Raw genomic sequence first — 19880 nt, 5'->3', positions numbered from 1 at the left:
ATATATATATACACATATATATATATACACATGCATATATATACATATATATATATATACATACATACATATGCATACATACATATACATACATATATACATACACATATGCATACATATACATACACACATATATATAAATATATATATACATATATACACATATATACACAAACATATATATATATAAACATATATATATATATATACATATATACACAAATATATATATATATATATATATATATCATCTGAGGAAGGTTATATTTTAAATAAAAATGTTTACATTTATTACATTTTTCTCCTGGTCCTTATTTTCCATAGGTCATAAAAAACATCAATAATTATCTTTATCGACCGATATCAAACACTGATTTGGTGATATTGTTTTCAGCAATATCGCCCAGCCCTACATTTACTGACAGTAGCAAATCGCTATATTAGCTAACACACAAAGCTTGGCATTACATGCTAAAAGCCACAAGAGGGCGGAATATCACGTTTAAAGTACATCTCCGCCTTGTTTTTAATGAACACATGGGCCTACTATGCTACTGAATATTAATGTTGGACATAATGGTCATTTCACTTTAAGGTTTATGGCTGCGGAATTAAAGGAAAAAGTGTAATATTAGCCGGAAAAGCTGCCACGCTAATGTTAGCATACTAGCATGCTAACGTTAGGATGCTAGCACATGACCAAGTAAGAAGAAATACCTAAGTGCAGTTTTTGTTTAAGCTAGCATAAAGCTTTAGCATGCTAATATAATGTGACTGGGCCTATAAGAGCTTTACCTCGTTTATAATGAATACTTAAGCTAACTACGCTACCTGTTCCAGACACTCACCTGTTTCAGTCTAAACTCGTTGATCTGCGCCAGAGAGTCTTCCAGCAGCTTCCTGCGGTTGGCCTTGGCGGCGCCAACAGCGGCGTGCTGCGGGGGCCTCAGTGGCGACTTGAGAGGGCTCGATGAGGTCAAAGCAAAATGTTTCGGGGAGGTAGATAGCGGGAAGGCCGAGGGCACCGAAACAGGCTTGGGGGAGGAGGCCAGGGCGAGGGGCAGGTGCTGGGGGGAGGAGGAGGGGGGCACCAGTTTGGGCGAGGAAGAACTGGACAGGGTCTTTGGGGAGGTGGTGAGGGCCATGGGGGCCATGGGGGACGAGGACTCCCGAGCCAGGAGAGACAACTTGGAGGTGGCGGCCAGGCCCGTGGACTGGATCACGCTGAAGTGTTTCTGCTGCCCCTCGGGTCTAGACGAGGTCGGGGACAGGACCGGGGGGACTGTTGGTATGTGCTTGTCCTGGCTCCGCCCACAGGGTGCTACGCCGCTGCTCCTTCCGCCCGGCGCTGCCAGAACCTGGGCGGCAACAGAGGACTCCCGTGAGTTCTAGAACACACGCACGTTCACCAAGGGTCTTTACCTTCTTCTTTAGTCGCTTCTCAGAGTCGGACAGCTCTTTGTCCTCTTCATCGTCCTCGTCCTCCTCGTCCTCTTCCTCGTCCTCGGGGTCGCTGCTGAGGGAGCCCTCGCTCGAGCTGTCCGAGGACGTGCCCGTCTCGCTGTTGCTCGCGCCGCTGGCCTCCGTCGTCTTCTTGCGCTGTCTCTGAAGAAACAATGTTCGCTCCTGGGTCATTCCTGTGAGAACCCTGCGTGTGACCCGCGCAGGAAGGAGCGGGACTGTGCAGGACTCGCTGCAGTGTGCTCAAAGCACCACCGGGTGGCATTTGTGAGCAGATGATACTCACTCAGCTTTAAGTGAGTATATACAGTGTTTATATAGCATCATACTATAATAATAATAATAATAATAATGCAACTAACCTTTTAAAAAGTGAAGTGAAGTGAATTATATTTATATAGCGCTTTTCTCTAGTGACTCAAAGCGCTTTACATAGTGAAACCCAATATCTAAGTTACATTTAAAGCAGTGTGGGTGGCACTGGGAGCAGGTGGGTAAAGTGTCTTGCCCAAGGACACAACGGCAGTGACTAGAATGGCAGAAGCGGGAATCGAACCTGCAACCCTCAAGTTGCTGGCACAGCCACTCTACCAACCGAGCTATGCCGCCGGTTGGGCATAATATGAGGGCATACTAATCATAATATATAATAATAATAATAATAATAATGCATGTAGGTAACCATTTGAAAGGGTGTAATAATCATAATATAATAATAATAATAGTAATAATAATGCAACTAACCATTTGAAAGGGTATAATAGTCACACTATATAATAATAATAATAATGCAAGCAGCCGTTTAAAAGGGTATGATAATCATAATACACAACAATAATAATAATAATAATAATAATGCAAGTAACCATTTAAAAGGATGTAATAATCATAATATACAACAATAATAATAATGATAATAATAATAATACAAGTAAGCATTCAAAAGGATATAATAATCATAACATACAACAATACTACTAATAATAATAATGCAATTAACCGTTTAAAAATGTTAATAATCATAATATATAATAGTAATCCAAGTAACAATTAAAAAGGACATACAAATCTTAATATATGATAATAATAATAATGCAAGTAACCATTTAAAAGGATATAATAATCATAATATATACTACTATTAATAATAATAATGGTAGTAACCATTCAAAAATGTATAATAATTATGATACATAATAGTAATGCAAGAAACCATTTAAAAGGACATAATAACCATATGTGATAATAATAATAATGCAAGTAACCATTTAAAAGGGTATAATAATCACAATAAACAATAATAATAATAGTAAAAATAAAACTAACCAATTTAAAGAATATAATAATAATATATAATAATAATGATAATAATAATAATGAAAGTACCCATTCAAAAAGGTAAAATAATCATAATACATAACAATAATAATAATGCAAGTAACCATTTAAAAGGGTATAATAATCACAATAAACAATAATAATAATAAAAGTAACCAATTTAAAGAATATAATAATAATATACAATAATAATAATGGAAGTACCCATTCAAAAAGGTATAATAATCATAATACATAATAACAATAATAATAATGCAAGTAACCATTTAAAAAGGTATAATAATCATAATATAATAATAATAATAATAATAATGCAAGTAATCATTTAAAAAGGTATAATAATCATAATGTACAATAATAAGAATTCGAGTAACCATTTAAAAGGATATACAATTATTTCTCGTTACTGTAGAAATGTTTACCATTGCACTGTAATTGGAAGGTAAATAACTTTATCCAAACAGAAAATAAAAGTTCTGTAAACTTCTGTTACTGTATAACATGTATTATTTATTACCATTTATAATAAACTTGACTTCTGTTACTGTATATATGTATTATCTATTACCATTTATATTAAACTTGACTTTTTTTTACTGTATTTATATCTATTTGAACTAGTAATAACAAATTGTAGCTGGATGAGGATGAATGGTGTGCCTGACTTACCCTCTCCTTGTTTTTTTGGAGGTCATTTCCCAGGAGATGGTCAGGACTCATCTGACAGGGACTGTTGGAGGTCTCAGAGTTTTTGGTTAGACTGCTTGACGTCTGGGCGGGGGCGGGACTTGCAGAGAAGCTTCCTGTCTGCATGCTAGGAGGATACAGGCCGCCGCCGTTCACCGCCCCGTTCACTCCTTGGAACACAAAGCAGACACTCGTTGGCCATTTTTCTTCTTGCAGACGCTGTCATCAGGCCAGAATTGATCCAGGCAAGTCGGGATATTGATTAGTGCGTCTTCACATGCTGGCTGCGAGATGAACAAGCCCACAACAACCCAATCACGTGGAGAGAATTAGAAGGATACAAAATAGAATTGGGAGGGTTGGGTGTTCTTGAGAGTGGAGAAGTTGATGGCAGAGTTCCATCCATTATCGCCAACCATTTCAGTATCGGCCTTTTTTTTTACCACTACAACATAACTCCATCAGCAGATACGACATATACACACAGTACCAGTATTTTGTAATAATAAATACTAATTAGTAAAGTACCTCGTAAAAACCACTGCTTTTGCTGGGAAATCCAGTTTTTGTCCTTCTTTCCTGGCGTCTTTCCAATTCCGTCTACCAGTATTTAGTATTAATAAATAATAATGAGTAAAGTACATCGTAATGACTACTGTTTTTGCTCGGAAATCCATTTTTTGTCCTTCTTTCCTGGCGTCTTTCCAATTCCGTCTACCAGTATGTAGCATTAATAAATAAAATGAGTAAAGTACATCGTAATGACCACTGATTTTGTCGGGAAGTCCAGTTTTTGTCCCTCTTTCCTGGTGTCTTTCTAATTCCGTCTACCAATATTTAGCAATAATATATAATTATTCGTAAAGTACATCTTAATGACTACTCCTTTTGCCGGGAAATCCAGATTTTGTCCTTTACCAGTATTTAGTAATAATAAATAAAAATGAGTAAAGTACATCGTAATGACCATTGATTTTGCCGGGATATCCAGTTTTTGTCCTTCTTTCCTGGTGTCTTTCCAATTCCGTCTACCAGTATTTAGCATTAATAAATAATAATGAGTAAAGTACATCGTAATGACCACTCCTTTTGCAGGAAAATCAAGTTTTTGTCCTTTTCCAGTATTTAGTACTAATAAATAAAAATGAGTAAAGTACATCGTAATGACCACTGATTTTGCCGGGAAATCCAGTTTTTGTCCTTCTTTCCTGGCGTCTTTCCAATTCCGTCTCCCAGTACTTATAAATAATGAATAATAATGAGTAAAGTACATCGTAATGACTACTGCTTTTGCTGGGAAATCCAGTTTTTGTCCTTTACCAGTATCTAGGAATAATAAAGTGAAGTGAAGTGAATTATATTTATATAGCGCTTTTCTCTAGTGACTCAAAGCGCTTTACATAGTGAAACCCAATATCTAAGTTCCATTCAAACCAGTGTGGGTGGCACTGGGAGCAGGTGGGTAGAGTGTCTTGCCCAAGGACACAACGGCAGTGACTAGGATGGCAGAAGCGGGAATCGAACCTGCAACCCTCAAGTTGCTGGCACGGCCGCTCTACCAAGCGAGCTAAGAATAATTACTAATGAGTAAAGTACATCGTAATGACCACTGCTTTTGCTGGGAAATCCAGCTTTTGTCCTTCTTTCCTGGCACCTTTTCAATTCCGTCTACCAGTATTTAGAAATAATGAATACTAATGAGTGAAGTACATTGTAATGACTACTGCTTTTGCAGGAAAAAAACTGTGTCCTTTACCAGTTTTTAGCATTAATAAATACAAATTTTTAAAAACACTGTAATAACCACTGTTGTTGCTGGGAAATCCAGTTTTTGTCCTTCTTTCCTGGCGTTTTTCCAATTCTGTCTACTAGTATTTAGAAATAATGAATAATAATGAGTAAAATACATTGTTAAGACTACTGCTTTTGCGGGGAAATCCAGTTTTTGTCCTTCTTTCCTGGCATCTTTCCAATTCCGTCTACCAGTATTTAGAAATAATGTATAATAATGAGTAAAGTACATTGTAATGACTACTGCTTTTGCAGGGAAATCCAGCTTTTCTCCTTCACCAGTATTTGGTAGTAATAATTAATAATTAGCAAATTACATTGTAATGACTACTACTTTTGCCGAGAAATCCAGTTTTTGTCCTTCACCAGTATTAAGTATTAATAAATAATAATTAGCTAAGTAAATTGTAATGACTACTGCTTTTGCTGGGAAATCCAATTTCTGTCCTTCTTTCCTGGCTTCTTTCCAATTCTGTTTACCAGTATTTGGTATTAATAATTAATAATGAGAACTGCTTTTGTAGCGAAATCCAGTTTTTGTCCTTTACCAGTATCTAGGAATAATAAAGAATAATTACTAATGAGGGCTTCACGGTGGCAGAGGGGTTAGTGCGTCTGCCTCACAATACGAAGGTCCTGCAGTCCTGGGTTCAAATCCAGGCTCGGGATCTTTCTGTGTGGAGTTTGCATGTTCTCCCCGTGAATGCGTGGGTTCCCTCCGGGTACTCCGGCTTCCTCCCACTTCCAAAGACATGCACCTGGGGATAGGTTGATTGGCAACACTAAATTGGCCCTAGTGTGTGAATGTGAGTGTGAATGTTGTCTGTCTATCTGTGTTGGCCCTGCGATGAGGTGGCGACTTGTCCAGGGTGTACCCCGCCTTCCGCCCGATTGTAGCTGAGATAGGCGCCAGCGCCCCCCGCGACCCCAAAAAAAGGGAATAAGCGGTAGAAAATGGATGGATGGAATTACTAATGAGTAAAGTACATCATAATGACCACTGCTTTTGCTGGGAAATCCAGTTTTTGTCGTTCTTTCCTGGCATCTTTCCAATTCTGTCTACCAGTATTTAGAAATAATGAATAATAATGAGTAAAGTACATTGTAATGACTACTGTTTTTGCAGGGAAATCCAGTTTTTGTCGTTCTTTCCTGGCGTCTTTCCAATTCTGTCTACCAGTATTTAGAAATAATGAGTAAAGTACATTGTAATGACTACTGCTTTTGCAGGGAAATCCAGTTTTTCTCCTTCACCAGTATTTGGTAGTAATAATTAATAATTAGCAAATTACATTGTAATGACTACTACTTTTGGCGAGAAATCCAGTTTTTGTCCTTCACCAGTATTAAGTATTAATAAATAATAATTAGCTAAGTAAATTGTAATGACTACTGCTTTTGCTGGGAAATCCAATTTTTGTCCTTCTTTCCTGGCTTCTTTCCAATTCTGTTTACCAGTATTTGGTATTAATAATTAATAATGAGAACTGCTTTTGTAGCGAAATCCAGTTTTTGTCCTTTACCAGTATCTAGGAATAATAAAGAATAATTACTAATGAGTAAAGTACATCATAATGACCACTGTTTCTACTGGGAAATCCAGTTTTTGTCCTTTACCAGTATCTAGGAATAATAAAGAATAATTACTAATGAGTAAAGTACATCATAATGACCACTGCTTTTGCAGGGAAATCCAGTTTTTGTCGTTCTTTCCTGGCATCTTCCCAATTCTGTCTACCAGTATTTAGAAATAATGAATAATAATGAGTAAAGTACATTGTAATGACTACTGCTTTTGCTGGGAAATCCAGTTTTTGTCCTTCTTTCCTGGCGTCTTTCCAATTCCGTCTACAAGTATTTAGAAATAATGAATAATAACGAGTAAAGTACATTGTAATGACTACTGCTTTTGCTGGGAAATCCAGTTTTTGTCCTTCTTTCCTGGCGTCTTTCCAATTCCGTCTACAAGTATTTAGAAATAATGAATAATAACGAGTAAAGTACATTGTAATGACTACAGCTTTTGCAGGGAAGTCCAGTTTTTGTGTGTGTATTTTTTTCAACCAAAAATGGCATTTTCTAGTTTAAAAACAATTCCTAACATTGAATTATTTATGTCTCGGTTACAAAACATCAAAACGAGTTCAAAGGAGCGTGGAGAGGTGCAGCCGGCGAACGAGCAGCTGGGCAGGGCACGCTGGAGCCCGGCCCAAGATGGCGGCAAGGAGACGGAGAATACGGCCGGGCGCAACGCCACAATGGAGTTCAGGTGCGTGGATCCACACACCTGATCTCGCCTGCGGCCTCGCTCCCGGCCCACTCGACTTCTCCGCCTCCTCGCCGCCATCTTGGGCCGGGCTCCAGCGTGCCCTGCCGGCCCGTCAGCTCCGCCTCTCCACAGGGAGTAAACTTGAAAAAACAAATAGAAGGGGGTGAAATAGTTATATTGCGTGGGCGACATACCTTTGGGTGAGGCCAGGCTGTTCTTGCCAGGCATTCTTAAAGGAGCGCTGTGATTGGGCTGAATGTGCGGGGTGAAGAAGGGAGGGAAACCTATGAAGGAAGGAAGAAAGGCGGCGGCGGCTCCTCGTCCATGAGCCTCGGCGCTGCGCCACCACTCTGTCATGGAAGGCACAGAAGACAGCGGATGACACCACAGCACAAAGACCAAGACGCTCCCTGGCGGCCATATTGTACCGGAGAGGGCTCCCAGCTGGGGGTGAGCGGCCAGAGCGGCGGACATGCCAAGCGAGCCCAGGCCGCCAAACTCGGGCCGGCCCACTCCGGCGGTGTAGAGCGCTCCGAAGGCGGGGTGGTTGACCAGAGGGAAGGCACTTGACATGAAGGGCTGCTCTCCTGCGGCGCCCAGCAGGCGGCCTGAGAAAGGATGCAAGCAGGAAGTCATGAAGAAATGTGCTCTACTTCCGTGCTTTTACACTTTTTTGGAGCCAAGGCACGTTTTTGTCAAGAGAATGTTGAAAAACTACACTCCACCTGGTCTTATTTTGAGTTTGTTGGTGTTTTCCTGTGTGTAGTGCTTTAGTTCTTGTCTCGCGCTCTTATTTTGGTGACCCTTCCTGTTTTGTTGGCGTTTTCCCGTAGTAATTTCATGTCTTCCTTTGAGCGCAATTGTGTTAGCAAGCAATGCTATTTACGTTGTTACTGTCCTTCTTTGTGTGGACATTGTTGATTGTCATGTGATGTACACGTGTACTTTGTGGACGCCGCAAGTTTTTGCTGTCGTCCAGCATTTCTGTTTACTTTGTAGCCAGTTCAGTTATACTTTTGTTTTGCAAAGCCATTCACTTGTTCCATTCCCTTTCCCTTTTGTTCATTTTTGGTTTAAGCATTACTTACCTTTTTTTCATGTACGGATGTACTTTGTGGACGCCGCAAGTTTTTGCTGTCGTCCAGCATTTCTGTTTACTTTGTAGCCAGTTCAGTTTTAATTCGTTTTGCATAACCATTGCCTTTTCCTTTCCCCTTTTGTTCATCTTTGGTTTAAGCATTACTTACTTTTTTTCATGTACGGATGTACTTTGTGGACGCCGCAAGTTTTTGCTGTCGTCCAGCATTCCGTTTCTGTTTACATTTACCATTTACTTTGTAGCCAGTTCAGTTTTACATTCGTTTTGCATAACCATTGTCTTTTCTTTTCCCTTTTTGTTCATCTTTGGTTTAAGCATTACTTACTTTTTTTCATGTACGGATGTACTTTGTGGACGCCGTAAGTTTTTGCTGTCGTCCAGCATTTCTGTTTACTTTGTAGCCAGTTCAGTTATACTTTTGTTTTGCAAAGCCATTGACTTGTTCCTTTCCCTTTTGTTCATTTTTGGTTTAAGCATTACTTGCCTTTTTTCATGTACGGATGTACTTTGTGGACGCCGCAAGTTTTTGCTGTCGTCCAGCATTCCGTTTCTGTTTACATTTACCATTTACTTTGTAGCCAGTTCAATTTTACATTCGTTTTGCATAACCATTGTCTTTTCCTTTCCCCTTTTGTTCATCTTTGGCTTAAGCATTACTTACTTTTTTTCATGTACGGATGGACTTTGTGGACGCCGCAAGTTTTTGCTGTCGTCCAGCATTCTGATTCTATTTACTTTGTAGCCAGTTCAGTTATACTTTTGTTTTGCATAGCCATTGACTTGTTCCATTCCCTTTCCCCTTTTGTTCATTTTTGGTTTAAGCATTACTTACCTTTTTTTTATGTACGGATGTACTTTGTGTACGCCGCAAGTTTTTGCTGTTGTCCAGCATTCTGTTTCTGTTTACATTTACCATTTACTTTGTAGTCAGTTCAGTTTTACATTCGTTTTGCATAACCTTTGCCTTTTCCTTTCCCTTTCCCCTTTTGTTCATCTTTGGTTTAAGCATTACTTTCCTTTTTTCATGTACGGATGTACTTTGTGGACGCCGTAAGTTTTTGCTGTCGTCCAGCATTTCTGTTTACTTTGTAGCCAGTTCAGTTATACTTTTGTTTTGCAAAACCACTGACTGTTCCTTTCCCTTTCCCTTTTGTTCATTTTTGGTTTAAGCATTACTTAACTTTTTTCATGTACGGATGTACTTTGTGGACGCCGCAAGTTTTTGCTGTCATCCAGCATTCTGTTTCTGTTAACATTTACCATTTACTTTGTAGCCAGTTCAGTTTTACATTCGTTTTGCATAACCATTGCCTTTTCCTTTCCCTTTCCCCTTTTGTTCATCTTTGGTTCAAGCATTACTTTCCTTTTTTCATGTACGGATGTACTTTGTGGACGCCGTAAGTTTTTGCTGTCGTCCAGCATTTCTGTTTACTTTGTAGCCAGTTCAGTTATACTTTTGTTTTGCATAGCCATTGACTGTTCCTTTCCCTTTCCCTTTTGTTCATTTTTGGTTTAAGATTACTTACCTTTTTTTATGTACGGATGTACTTTGTGTATGCCGCAAAATTTTGCTGTCGTCCAGCATTCTGTTTCTGTTTACATTTACCATTTACTTTGTAGCCAGTTCAGTTTTACGTTCGTTTTGCATAACCATTGTCTTTTCCTTTCCCTTTCCCCTTTTGTTCATCTTTGGTTTAAGCATTACTTACCTTTTTTCATGTACGGATGTACTTTGTGGATGCCGCAAGTTTTTGCTGTCGTCCAGCATTCTGATTCTATTTACTTTGTAGCCAGTTCAGTTTACTTTCGTTTTGCATAGCCATTGCCTTTTCCTTTTCCTTCTGTTAATTTTAGGTTTAAGCACATTGACTTTTGATCTGATGCTGACTCAACATGTCAGGTTCCTTTAAGAAGAAATTCACACAAGAAGTCCGAATGAAACACAAACAGATGCGATTGTTTAGTAATCAGATTGAAACAAAAGCGATGCTATTACAGACCTTTGATCCCTCAGGCGGTACTGCATCAAAAACCGACACCAGTGTGTAAAGGATATCACAACATGGGTTTAGGAACACTTCAGTACACCACTGTCAGTAATTACAGTTGGTCGCTACATCTGTTAGTGCAAGTTAAAACTCTACTATGCAAAGCCAAAAACCATTCATCAACAACACCCAGAAACGCATCGCTGGGCCTGACCTCATCTAAGATGGACTGATGCAAAGTGTAAAAGTGTTCTGTGGTCTGACGAGTCCACATTTCAAATTGTTTTTGGAAACTGTGGACGTCGTGTCCTGCGGACCAAACACGAAAATAACCATCCGGACTGTTCTAGGCGCAAAGTGTAAAAGGCAGCATGTGTGATGGTATGGGGGTGTATTAGTGGCCAATGCATGGGTAACTTACACATCTGTGAAGGCACCATTAATGCTGAAAGGTACATACAGGTTTTGGAACAACATATGTTGTCATCGAAGCGCCGTCTTTATCATGGACGCCCCTGCTTATTTCAGCAAGACAAAGAGGAAACAAAGAGGAAAAGAACCATCCGGACCGTTCTAGGCGCAAAGTGTAAAAGGCAGCATGTGTGATGGTAAGGGGGTGTATTAGTGGCCAAGGCATGGGTAACTTACACATCTGTGAAGGCACCATTAATGCTGAAAGGTCCATACAGGTTTTGGAGCAACATATGTTACCATTCAAGCAATGTTATCATGGACGCCCCTGCTTATTTCAGCAAGACAATGCTAAGCCACGTGTTACAACAGCGTGGCTTCATAGTAAAAGAGTGTGGGTACTAGACTGGCCTGCCTGTAGTCCAGACATTGAAAATGTGTGGTGCAATATGAAGGCTAAAATGTTCATGAATATTTGCAAAAAATAACAAAGTTTCTTAGTGCGAACATGAAATATCTTGTCTTTGCAGTCTATTCAATTGAATATAAGTTGAAAGGGATTTGTTGTATTCTCTTTTTATTTACCATTTACACAACTTGACAACTTCACCGCTTTTGTACATCATGTGTTGTCTTCATTATAAACCTTATATAAGACTTTTAAACTCATTTTGATAGCTAATATAACTAATATAAACACTTATATCATGTGTTGTCTTCATTATAACAAAGTCATTTTGATAGTAGGCTAATACAGCTAATATAGACACTTACATCATGTATTGACTTCGTTGTAACACGTATATAAGACTTTTAAAGTCATTTTGATAGTAGGCTAATATAGACACTTACATCATGTGTTGTCTTCATTATAACACTTATATAACGCTTTTAAAGTCATTTTGATAGTAGGCTAATATTGTTAATATAGACACTTCCATCATGTGTTGTCTTCATTATAACACTTAAATAAGACTTTTAAAGTGTTTTGATAGTAGGCAAATACAGCTAATATAGACACTTACATCATGCGCTGTCTTCATTAAGGCTCTCACCTTAAAATGGGTTGTACTTGTATAGCGCTTTTCTACCTTCAAGGTACTCAAAGCGCTTTGACCATACTTCCACATTTACCCATTCACACACACATTCACACACTGATGGAGGGAGCTGCCATGCAAGGCCAACCAGCACCCATCAGGAGCAAGGGTGAAGTGTCTTGCTCAGGACACAACGGACGTGACGAGGTTGGTTCCAGGTGGGATCTGAACCAGTGACCCCCGGGTTGCGCACGGCCACTCTGCCACTGCGCCACTCATCTGTATACTCTTGCCTTTAAATAGACCTCCTTGTTAGACCAGTTGATCTGCCGCTTCTTTTCTTTCTCCTATGTCCCCTCCTCCCTTGTGGAGGGGGTCCGGTCCGATGACCATGGATGAAGTACTGGCTGTCCAGAGTCGAGACCCAGGATGGACCGCTCGTCGGGACCCAGGATGGACCGCTCGCCTGTATCGGTTGGGGACATCTCTACGCTGCTGATCCGCTTGAGATGGTTTCCTGTGGACGGGACTCTCGCTGCTGTCTTGGATCCGCTTGAACTGAACTCTCGCGGCTGTGTTGGAGCCACTATGGATTGAACTTTCACAGTATCATGTTAGACCCGCTCGACATCCATTGCTTTCGGTCCCCTAGAGTGGGGGGGTTGCCCACATCTGAGGTCCTCTCCAAGGTTTCTCATAGTCAGCATTCTCACTGGCGTCCCACTGGATGTGAATTCTCCCTGCCCACTGGGTGTGAGTTTTCCTTGCCCTTTTGCGGGTTCTTCCGAGGATGTTGTAGTCGTAATGATTTGTGCAGTCCTTTGAGACATTTGTGATTTGGGGCTATATAAATAAACATTGATTGATTGATTGATTGATTATAACACTTATATAAGGCTTTTAAAGTCATTTTGATAGTAGGCTAATATAGCTAATATAGACACTTACATCATGTGTTGTCTCCATTCTAACACTTATATAAGACTTTTAAAGTCAGTTTGATAGTAGGCTAATATCGTTAATATAGACAGAAGTTTGGCCCTGCGATGAGGTGGCGACTTGTCCGCCTTCCACCCAATTGTAGCTGAGATAGGCACCAGCGACCCCCCGCCACCCCGAAGGGAGTAAGCGGTAGAAAATGGATGGATGGATGGATAGACAGAAGTTGTTTACGATTGAAATAACGTGTGTTGTCTTCACAATGAGGCGTTCAAATGTTGGTGGTTCCGGACAGATTAGTTTTCTAGTATTTTTGGCCCAACAGGGCTCTTCTGGTTTGCTGACCCCTGGCCTAAACTTCCAGAGAATGTTCTGATCATTGAAGCACCGGACTATTTGTGTCCTACTATGCTGTGACAACATGCCACCTGGAGCAGATCTTCTGAAAAATGAGAGCGAGTGTAACCCTTTTTCTATCCTTTTGCTATTCAATTTCCCTGCTGAAGAATACTTCATCAACATCACGGCCGCCGAGCGCCTTCCTGAGCACAATCATTTGTGGCAGGGCGGCTGCCGCGTATCACCTCCTCCCGCAGTCACGTATTACCTCCTCCCGCAGTCACACGCAATTTACTGCCAGCATATTTCATGCAAATTCAATTTCTATTCTGGAAAAGGAGCGCGTGCCTGCGTGATGCCTCCGCATAAGCCCGCTCACACACACACACACACACACACACACACACACACACGGGAAGAAAAGCAAAGTGTTGTGTGAGGTGCGGATGAATATGATGAATTATGTCCTTTTGCAAAATGCTACATTATTTGGATTTCAATACAGTTGTTTAAGATTGAACTAACATGTGTAGGACATAAGGACGTAACCATGACGACAAAAGTTGTTTAAAGATGTAAGGACGTAACCATGATGACAAAAGTTGTTTAAAGATGTAAGGACGTAACCATGACGACAAAAGTTGTTTAAAGATGTAAGGACGTAACCATGACGACAAAAGTTTAAAGATGTAAGGACGTAACCATGACGACAAAAGTTGTTTAAAGATGCAAGGACGTAACCATGACGACAAAAGTTGTTTAAAGATGTAAGGACGTAACCATGACGACAAAAGTTGTTTAAAGATGTAAGGACGTAACCATGACGATAAAAGTTGTTTAAAGATGCAAGGACGTAACCATGACGACAAAAGTTGTTTAAAGATGTAAGGACGTAACCATGATGACAAAAGTTGTTTAAAGATGTAAGGACGTAACCATGACGACAAAAGTTGTTTAAAGATGTAAGGACGTAACCATGACGACAAAAGTTGTTTAAAGATGCAAGGACGTAACCATGACGACAAAAGTTGTTTAAAGATGCAAGGACGTAACCATGACGACAAAAGTTGTTTAAAGATGTAAGGACGTAACCATGACGACAAAAGTTGTTTAAAGATGTAAGGACGTAACCATGACGATAAAAGTTGTTTAAAGATGCAAGGACGTAACCATGACGACAAAAGTTGTTTAAAGATGTAAGGACGTAACCATGACGACAAATGTTTAAAGATGTAAGGACGTAACCATGACGACAAAAGTTGTTTAAAGATGCAAGGACGTAACCATGACGATAAAAGTTGTTTAAAGATGTAAGGACGTAACCATGACGACAAAAGTTGTTTAAAGATGTAAGGACGTAACCATGACGATAAAAGTTGTTTAAAGATGTAAGGATGTAACCATGACGACAAAAGTTGTTTAAAGATGTAAGGACGTAACCATGACGACAAAAGTTGTTTAAAGATGCAAGGACGTAACCATGACGACAAAAGTCGTTTAAAGATGCAAGGACGTAACCATGACGACAAAAGTTGTTTAAAGATGCAAGGACGTAACCATGACGACAAAAGTTGTTTAAAGATGTAAGGACGTAACCATGACGACAAAAGTTGTTTAAAGATGCAAGGACGTAACCATGACGACAAAAGTTGTTTAAAGATGTAAGGACGTAACCATGACGACAAAAGTTGTTTAAAGATGTAAGGACGTAACCATGACGACAAAAGTTGTTTAAAGATGTAAGGACGTAACCATGACGACAACATTTTAAAGATGTAAGGACGTAACCATGACGACAAAAGTTGTTTAAAGATGTAAGGACGTAACCATGACGACAAAAGTAGTTTAAACATGTAAGGACGTAACCATGACGACCAAAGTTGTTTAAAGATATAAGGACGTAACCATGACGACAAAAGTTGTTTAAAGATGCAAGGACGTAACCATGACGACAAAAGTTGTTTAAAGATGTAAGGACGTAACCATGACGACAAAAGTTGTTTAAAGATGTAAGGACGTAACCATGACGACGAAGGTTGTTTAAAGATGTAAGGACGTAACCATGACGACGAAGGTTGTTTAAGATTGAACTAACGTGTGAAAGATGTAAGGACGTAACCATGACGACAAAAGTTGTTTAAAGATGTAAGGACGTAACCATGACGACAAAAGTTGTTTAAAGATGCAAGGACGTAACCATGACGACAAAAGTTGTTTAAAGATGCAAGGACGTAACCATGACGACAAAAGTTGTTTAAAGATGTAAGGACGTAACCATGATGACAAAAGTTGTTTAAAGATGCAAGGACGTAACCATGACGACAAAAGTTGTTTAAAGATGTAAGGACGTAACCATGACGACAAAAGTTGTTTAAAGATGTAAGGACGTAACCATGACGACAAAAGTTGTTTAAAGATGCAAGGACGTAACCATGACGACAAAAGTTGTTTAAAGATGTAAGGACGTAACCATGACGACAAAAGTTGTTTAAAGATGCAAGGACGTAACCATGACGACAAAAGTTGTTTAAAGATGCAAGGACGTAACCATGACGACAAAAGTTGTTTATGATTGAACTAACGTGTGTAAGATGAAAGGACGTAACCATGACGACGGAGGTTGTTTAAGATTGAACTAACGTGTGTAAGATGTGAGGACGTAACCATGACGACGGAGGTTGTTTAAGATTGAACTAACGTGTGTAAGATGTAAGGACGTAACCATGACGACGGAAGTTGTTTAAGATTGAACTAACGTGTGTAAGATGAAAAGACGTAACCATGACGACGGAGGTTGTTTAAGATTGAACTAACGTGTGTAAGATGTAACAACGTAACTATGACGACGGAAGTTGTTTAAGACTTAAGGACATAACCTAAGTAAGTAAGTTTAGCTAATCATAGAAGTATCGATGAGATGCGCTATCGTACTTGGTATCATTACAGTGGATGTCAGGTGTAGATCCACTCATGGCATTTGTTTACATTCAGGGGTGCTAGCTTTCTGTTAGCGGTGAGCTATTCTATCCTCCTACGGTGTGTAATGAAGCATGTTTAGCTATTCCTCGTCCTCCAGTGATAATGTCACTTGTGAGAAACCTACTTTGTCGCCATGGAGGCCATGATTAGTGATTTAGAAGTAGCTAAAACACAGCTATGTCTTAAAGCAGCTCTTCCTGAGGGTCTATCAGTGTTATAACTTCACCTTTATCTTGACTTTTTACACCAAAATGCGTCCATTCTCCCTTTTCTGTCTACACACTGTGTCTGCTTGTTAGTACTCTGTGTTTGTGCACTGCCGTACATGCTCCTCTGTTTGTAAAAGCAGCAATGTCATGACGTGACGACGCGTTGTCATGCCCGTAAAAATAAATAAATGGGTAAGCGGTACTTTTCAAACAGAGTATAGTACCATTTTTGATTCATCAGTACCATACTACGATACTAGTACCACTATACTGGACAACCCTAGTGTCTCAACTTCTGTGCAGCACTTTGTCAAACTTCTATTGTTGTTTCTAATGTGCGATATAAACAAAAAGGATTGGAAGTTGCTACATTTTTCCTAAGACACAGAACCACTGGAGGATGTATTTATTCAGCGATGTGAGAACGCAACTGGAGTCCAAGGTGGGGGCGTGGCCTTGGTGGTGCCTTCAAGGCCCTCATTAGAATGTGTCCAGCGAGCGTGTAAGAAGATAAACGAGTGCCTTCCTTCCCAAAGTGACACCTGCAAATGCCTTCAATATTAATGCAGCCTTCCGGAAGGCCAGTAATTACATCCAAACATTTGAAGCGAGGAGAGGAAAGACATACCTCAGATTCTCTCTCTCTCTCTCTCTCTCTCGCCCTCATTCTGTTCCCATCCTGGCTGACAAACTGCACCGCCTTGCTGTTTTCTTCTTGGATGCAGCCGAGGGGATTAATTTGTTGTTTGTTGCAGTCAATCACATTTGCACAGTCAGATTTAACTTAATTGCATCCGTGAGTTGATCCCAGAAGGAAGAGTTGCTAGCAGCGCACATCCGCCTTTATTCTGCCACTGATATCCTCCTTCGTGACCCCGGCCCATGATGCTTCCACTGTGCACACCTCACTTCTACCACTGATATCCTCCTCCGTGACCCCGGCCCATGATGTGCACACCTCACTTCTGCCACTGATATCCTCCTCCATGACCCCGGCCCATGATGTGCACACCTCACTTCTACTACTGATATCTTCCTTCGTGACCCCGGCCAATGATATGCACACCTCACTTCTACCACTGATATCCTCCTTCGTGATCCCAGCCCATGATGTGCACACCTCACTTCTGCCACTGATATCCTCCTTCGTGACCCCGGGCCCATGATGTGCACACCTCACTTCTACCACTGATATCCTCCTCCGTGACCCCGGCCCATGATGTGCACACCTCACTTCTACCACTGATATCCTCCTCCGTGACCCCGGCCCATGATGTGCACACCTCACTTCTACCACTGATATCCTCCTCCGTGACCCCGGCCCATGATGTGCACACCTCACTTCTGCCACTGATATCCTCCTTCGTGACCCCAGCAAATGATGTGCACACCTCACTTCTGCCACTGATATCCTCCTTCGTGACCCCGGCCAATGATGTGCACACCTCACTTCTACCACTGATATCCTCCTCCATGACCCCGGCCAATGATGTGCACACCTCACTTCTACCACTGATATCCTCCTCCATGACCCCGGCCAATGATGTGCACACCTCACTTCTACCACTGATATCCTCCTTCGTGACCCCGGCCCATGATGTGCACACCTCACTTCTACCACTGATATCCTCCTCCGTGACCCCGGCCCATGATGTGCACACCTCACTTCTACCACTGATATCCTCCTCCATGACCCCGGCCAATGATGTGCACACCTCATCGCAGGGCCAACACAGACAGACAGACAACATTCACACTCACATTCACACACTAGGGACCATTTAGTGTTGCCAATCAACCTATCCCCAGGTGCATGTCTTTAAATTCCAAATGAGATAATATTTTATATAAAAAAAGTTTTCCAGTCCAAACGTTAAATATCTTGTCTTTGCAGAATATAAGTTGTAAAGGATTTGTTGTATTCTCTTATAATTGACCATTTACACAAGGTGACAACTTCACTGCTTTTGGGGGTTGTACTTGAAGCCTTAAATAGGTCAATAATTCACAACAACATTGATTTTGATTCATTATCTATCAAATGACATCCCACCTGTTTGCTCTTTTAGTCCAGGTTTTAAGGTTTTTTTGTGTGCTAGTATTTCTGAAAGCTGCAGTACTTGGGCCACTTGAATGAAGGCCCTCATCTCTTCTCTACTCTCACCTGCCTGAGAGCCTTTCCCTTTTAATCAAACTTAGACGTCGGGGGGGGAAAAGCGATGACTTTGCAGAAACTCTTTGAGCTGAAATGGACAGCATCCAGTACATAAGAGTTGCAGACTGAAAAGGATTTTGCACAAAAGAAGTGGTTTGCTTGCAGAAAGTTCACAGAGCCCGCCTCTCATTTCATTTGATGCTGCGTCCAAAATCGCTTATCTAGAAAATCTGAGCTCCCCGTAATAAGACGGGGGGGGGGATCAGAAGCATGTTTAATGCATGAGGAAGGGGATGTTTTTAATGGCGTCCTCTTCGGAGCAACACCCACAACAAGAGTGGCAAAACAAGCGGCTTAATTTTACGCTTTCCTTCTTTTATCTTGTGAGGGAGAAATCAGCTTACACTCGGAGAAACCATGTTGGAGATGGATTTATGGCTCTTTGAAGGAGCCGTCTTGGGGAGACCTTCAAAACACCAACTTACTTTTCTTACAAGTCAAAGATACAATCACTGACAATCACAATCCTTTTCATACATACAAACATGAGACTATTGGTGGATATTATTCTCAAATATTGTACTTTTTTATTGTTGACGTTCCATTCCTGCTTTGAAAGTGACATTTTTCTCAATCTTCCCTCCTATTGAACTTCATATATCATGTAGTAACAGACACCTTCATAACAATATGTAATATGTACAATATACACACTGCAAGTATATATATATCATGTAGTACCAGACACCTTCATAACAATATGTAATATGTACAATATACACACTGCAAGTATATATATAATGTAGTAACAGACACCTTCATAACAATATGTAATATGTACAATATACACACTGCAAGTATATATATAATGTAGTAACAGACACCTTCATAACAATATGTAATATGTACAATATACACACTGCAAGTATATATATAATGTAGTAACAGACACCTTCATAACAATATGTAATATGTACAATATACACACTGCAAGTATATATATCATGTAGTAACAGACACCTTCATAACAATATGTAATATGTACAATATACACACTGCAAGTATATATATAATGTAGTAACAGACACCTTCATAACAATATGTAATATGTACAATATACACACTGCAAGTATATATATCATGTAGTAACAGACACCTTCATAACAATATGTAAT

General features: G+C 40.2%; 1 protein-coding gene across 16 annotated transcripts in view; it reads right to left on the bottom strand.

The window, feature by feature from the left end:
• Positions 1-19880, bottom strand: part of baz2ba (bromodomain adjacent to zinc finger domain, 2Ba) — a 314952-nt gene that overhangs the window by 123350 nt on the left and 171722 nt on the right. For all 16 annotated transcript variants that reach the window (XM_061887411.1, XM_061887418.1, XM_061887415.1 and 13 more), the window contains exons 4-8: positions 7975-8154; positions 7741-7896; positions 3469-3656; positions 1423-1605; positions 849-1358 (exon numbers count right to left, since the gene is read on the bottom strand). In XM_061887411.1, coding sequence (XP_061743395.1) covers positions 849-1358; positions 1423-1605; positions 3469-3656; positions 7741-7896; positions 7975-8154 — 1217 coding nt within the window. The remainder of the gene's footprint in view (positions 1-848; positions 1359-1422; positions 1606-3468; positions 3657-7740; positions 7897-7974; positions 8155-19880) is intronic.

The sequence above is a fragment of the Nerophis ophidion genome, linkage group LG25 (assembly GCF_033978795.1).
Source record: "Nerophis ophidion isolate RoL-2023_Sa linkage group LG25, RoL_Noph_v1.0, whole genome shotgun sequence".
NCBI classification, from domain to species: Eukaryota; Metazoa; Chordata; class Actinopteri; order Syngnathiformes; family Syngnathidae; genus Nerophis; species Nerophis ophidion.
Note: the sequence above shows the minus strand (reverse complement) of the source record. Positions and strands in the feature narration are given on the sequence as shown.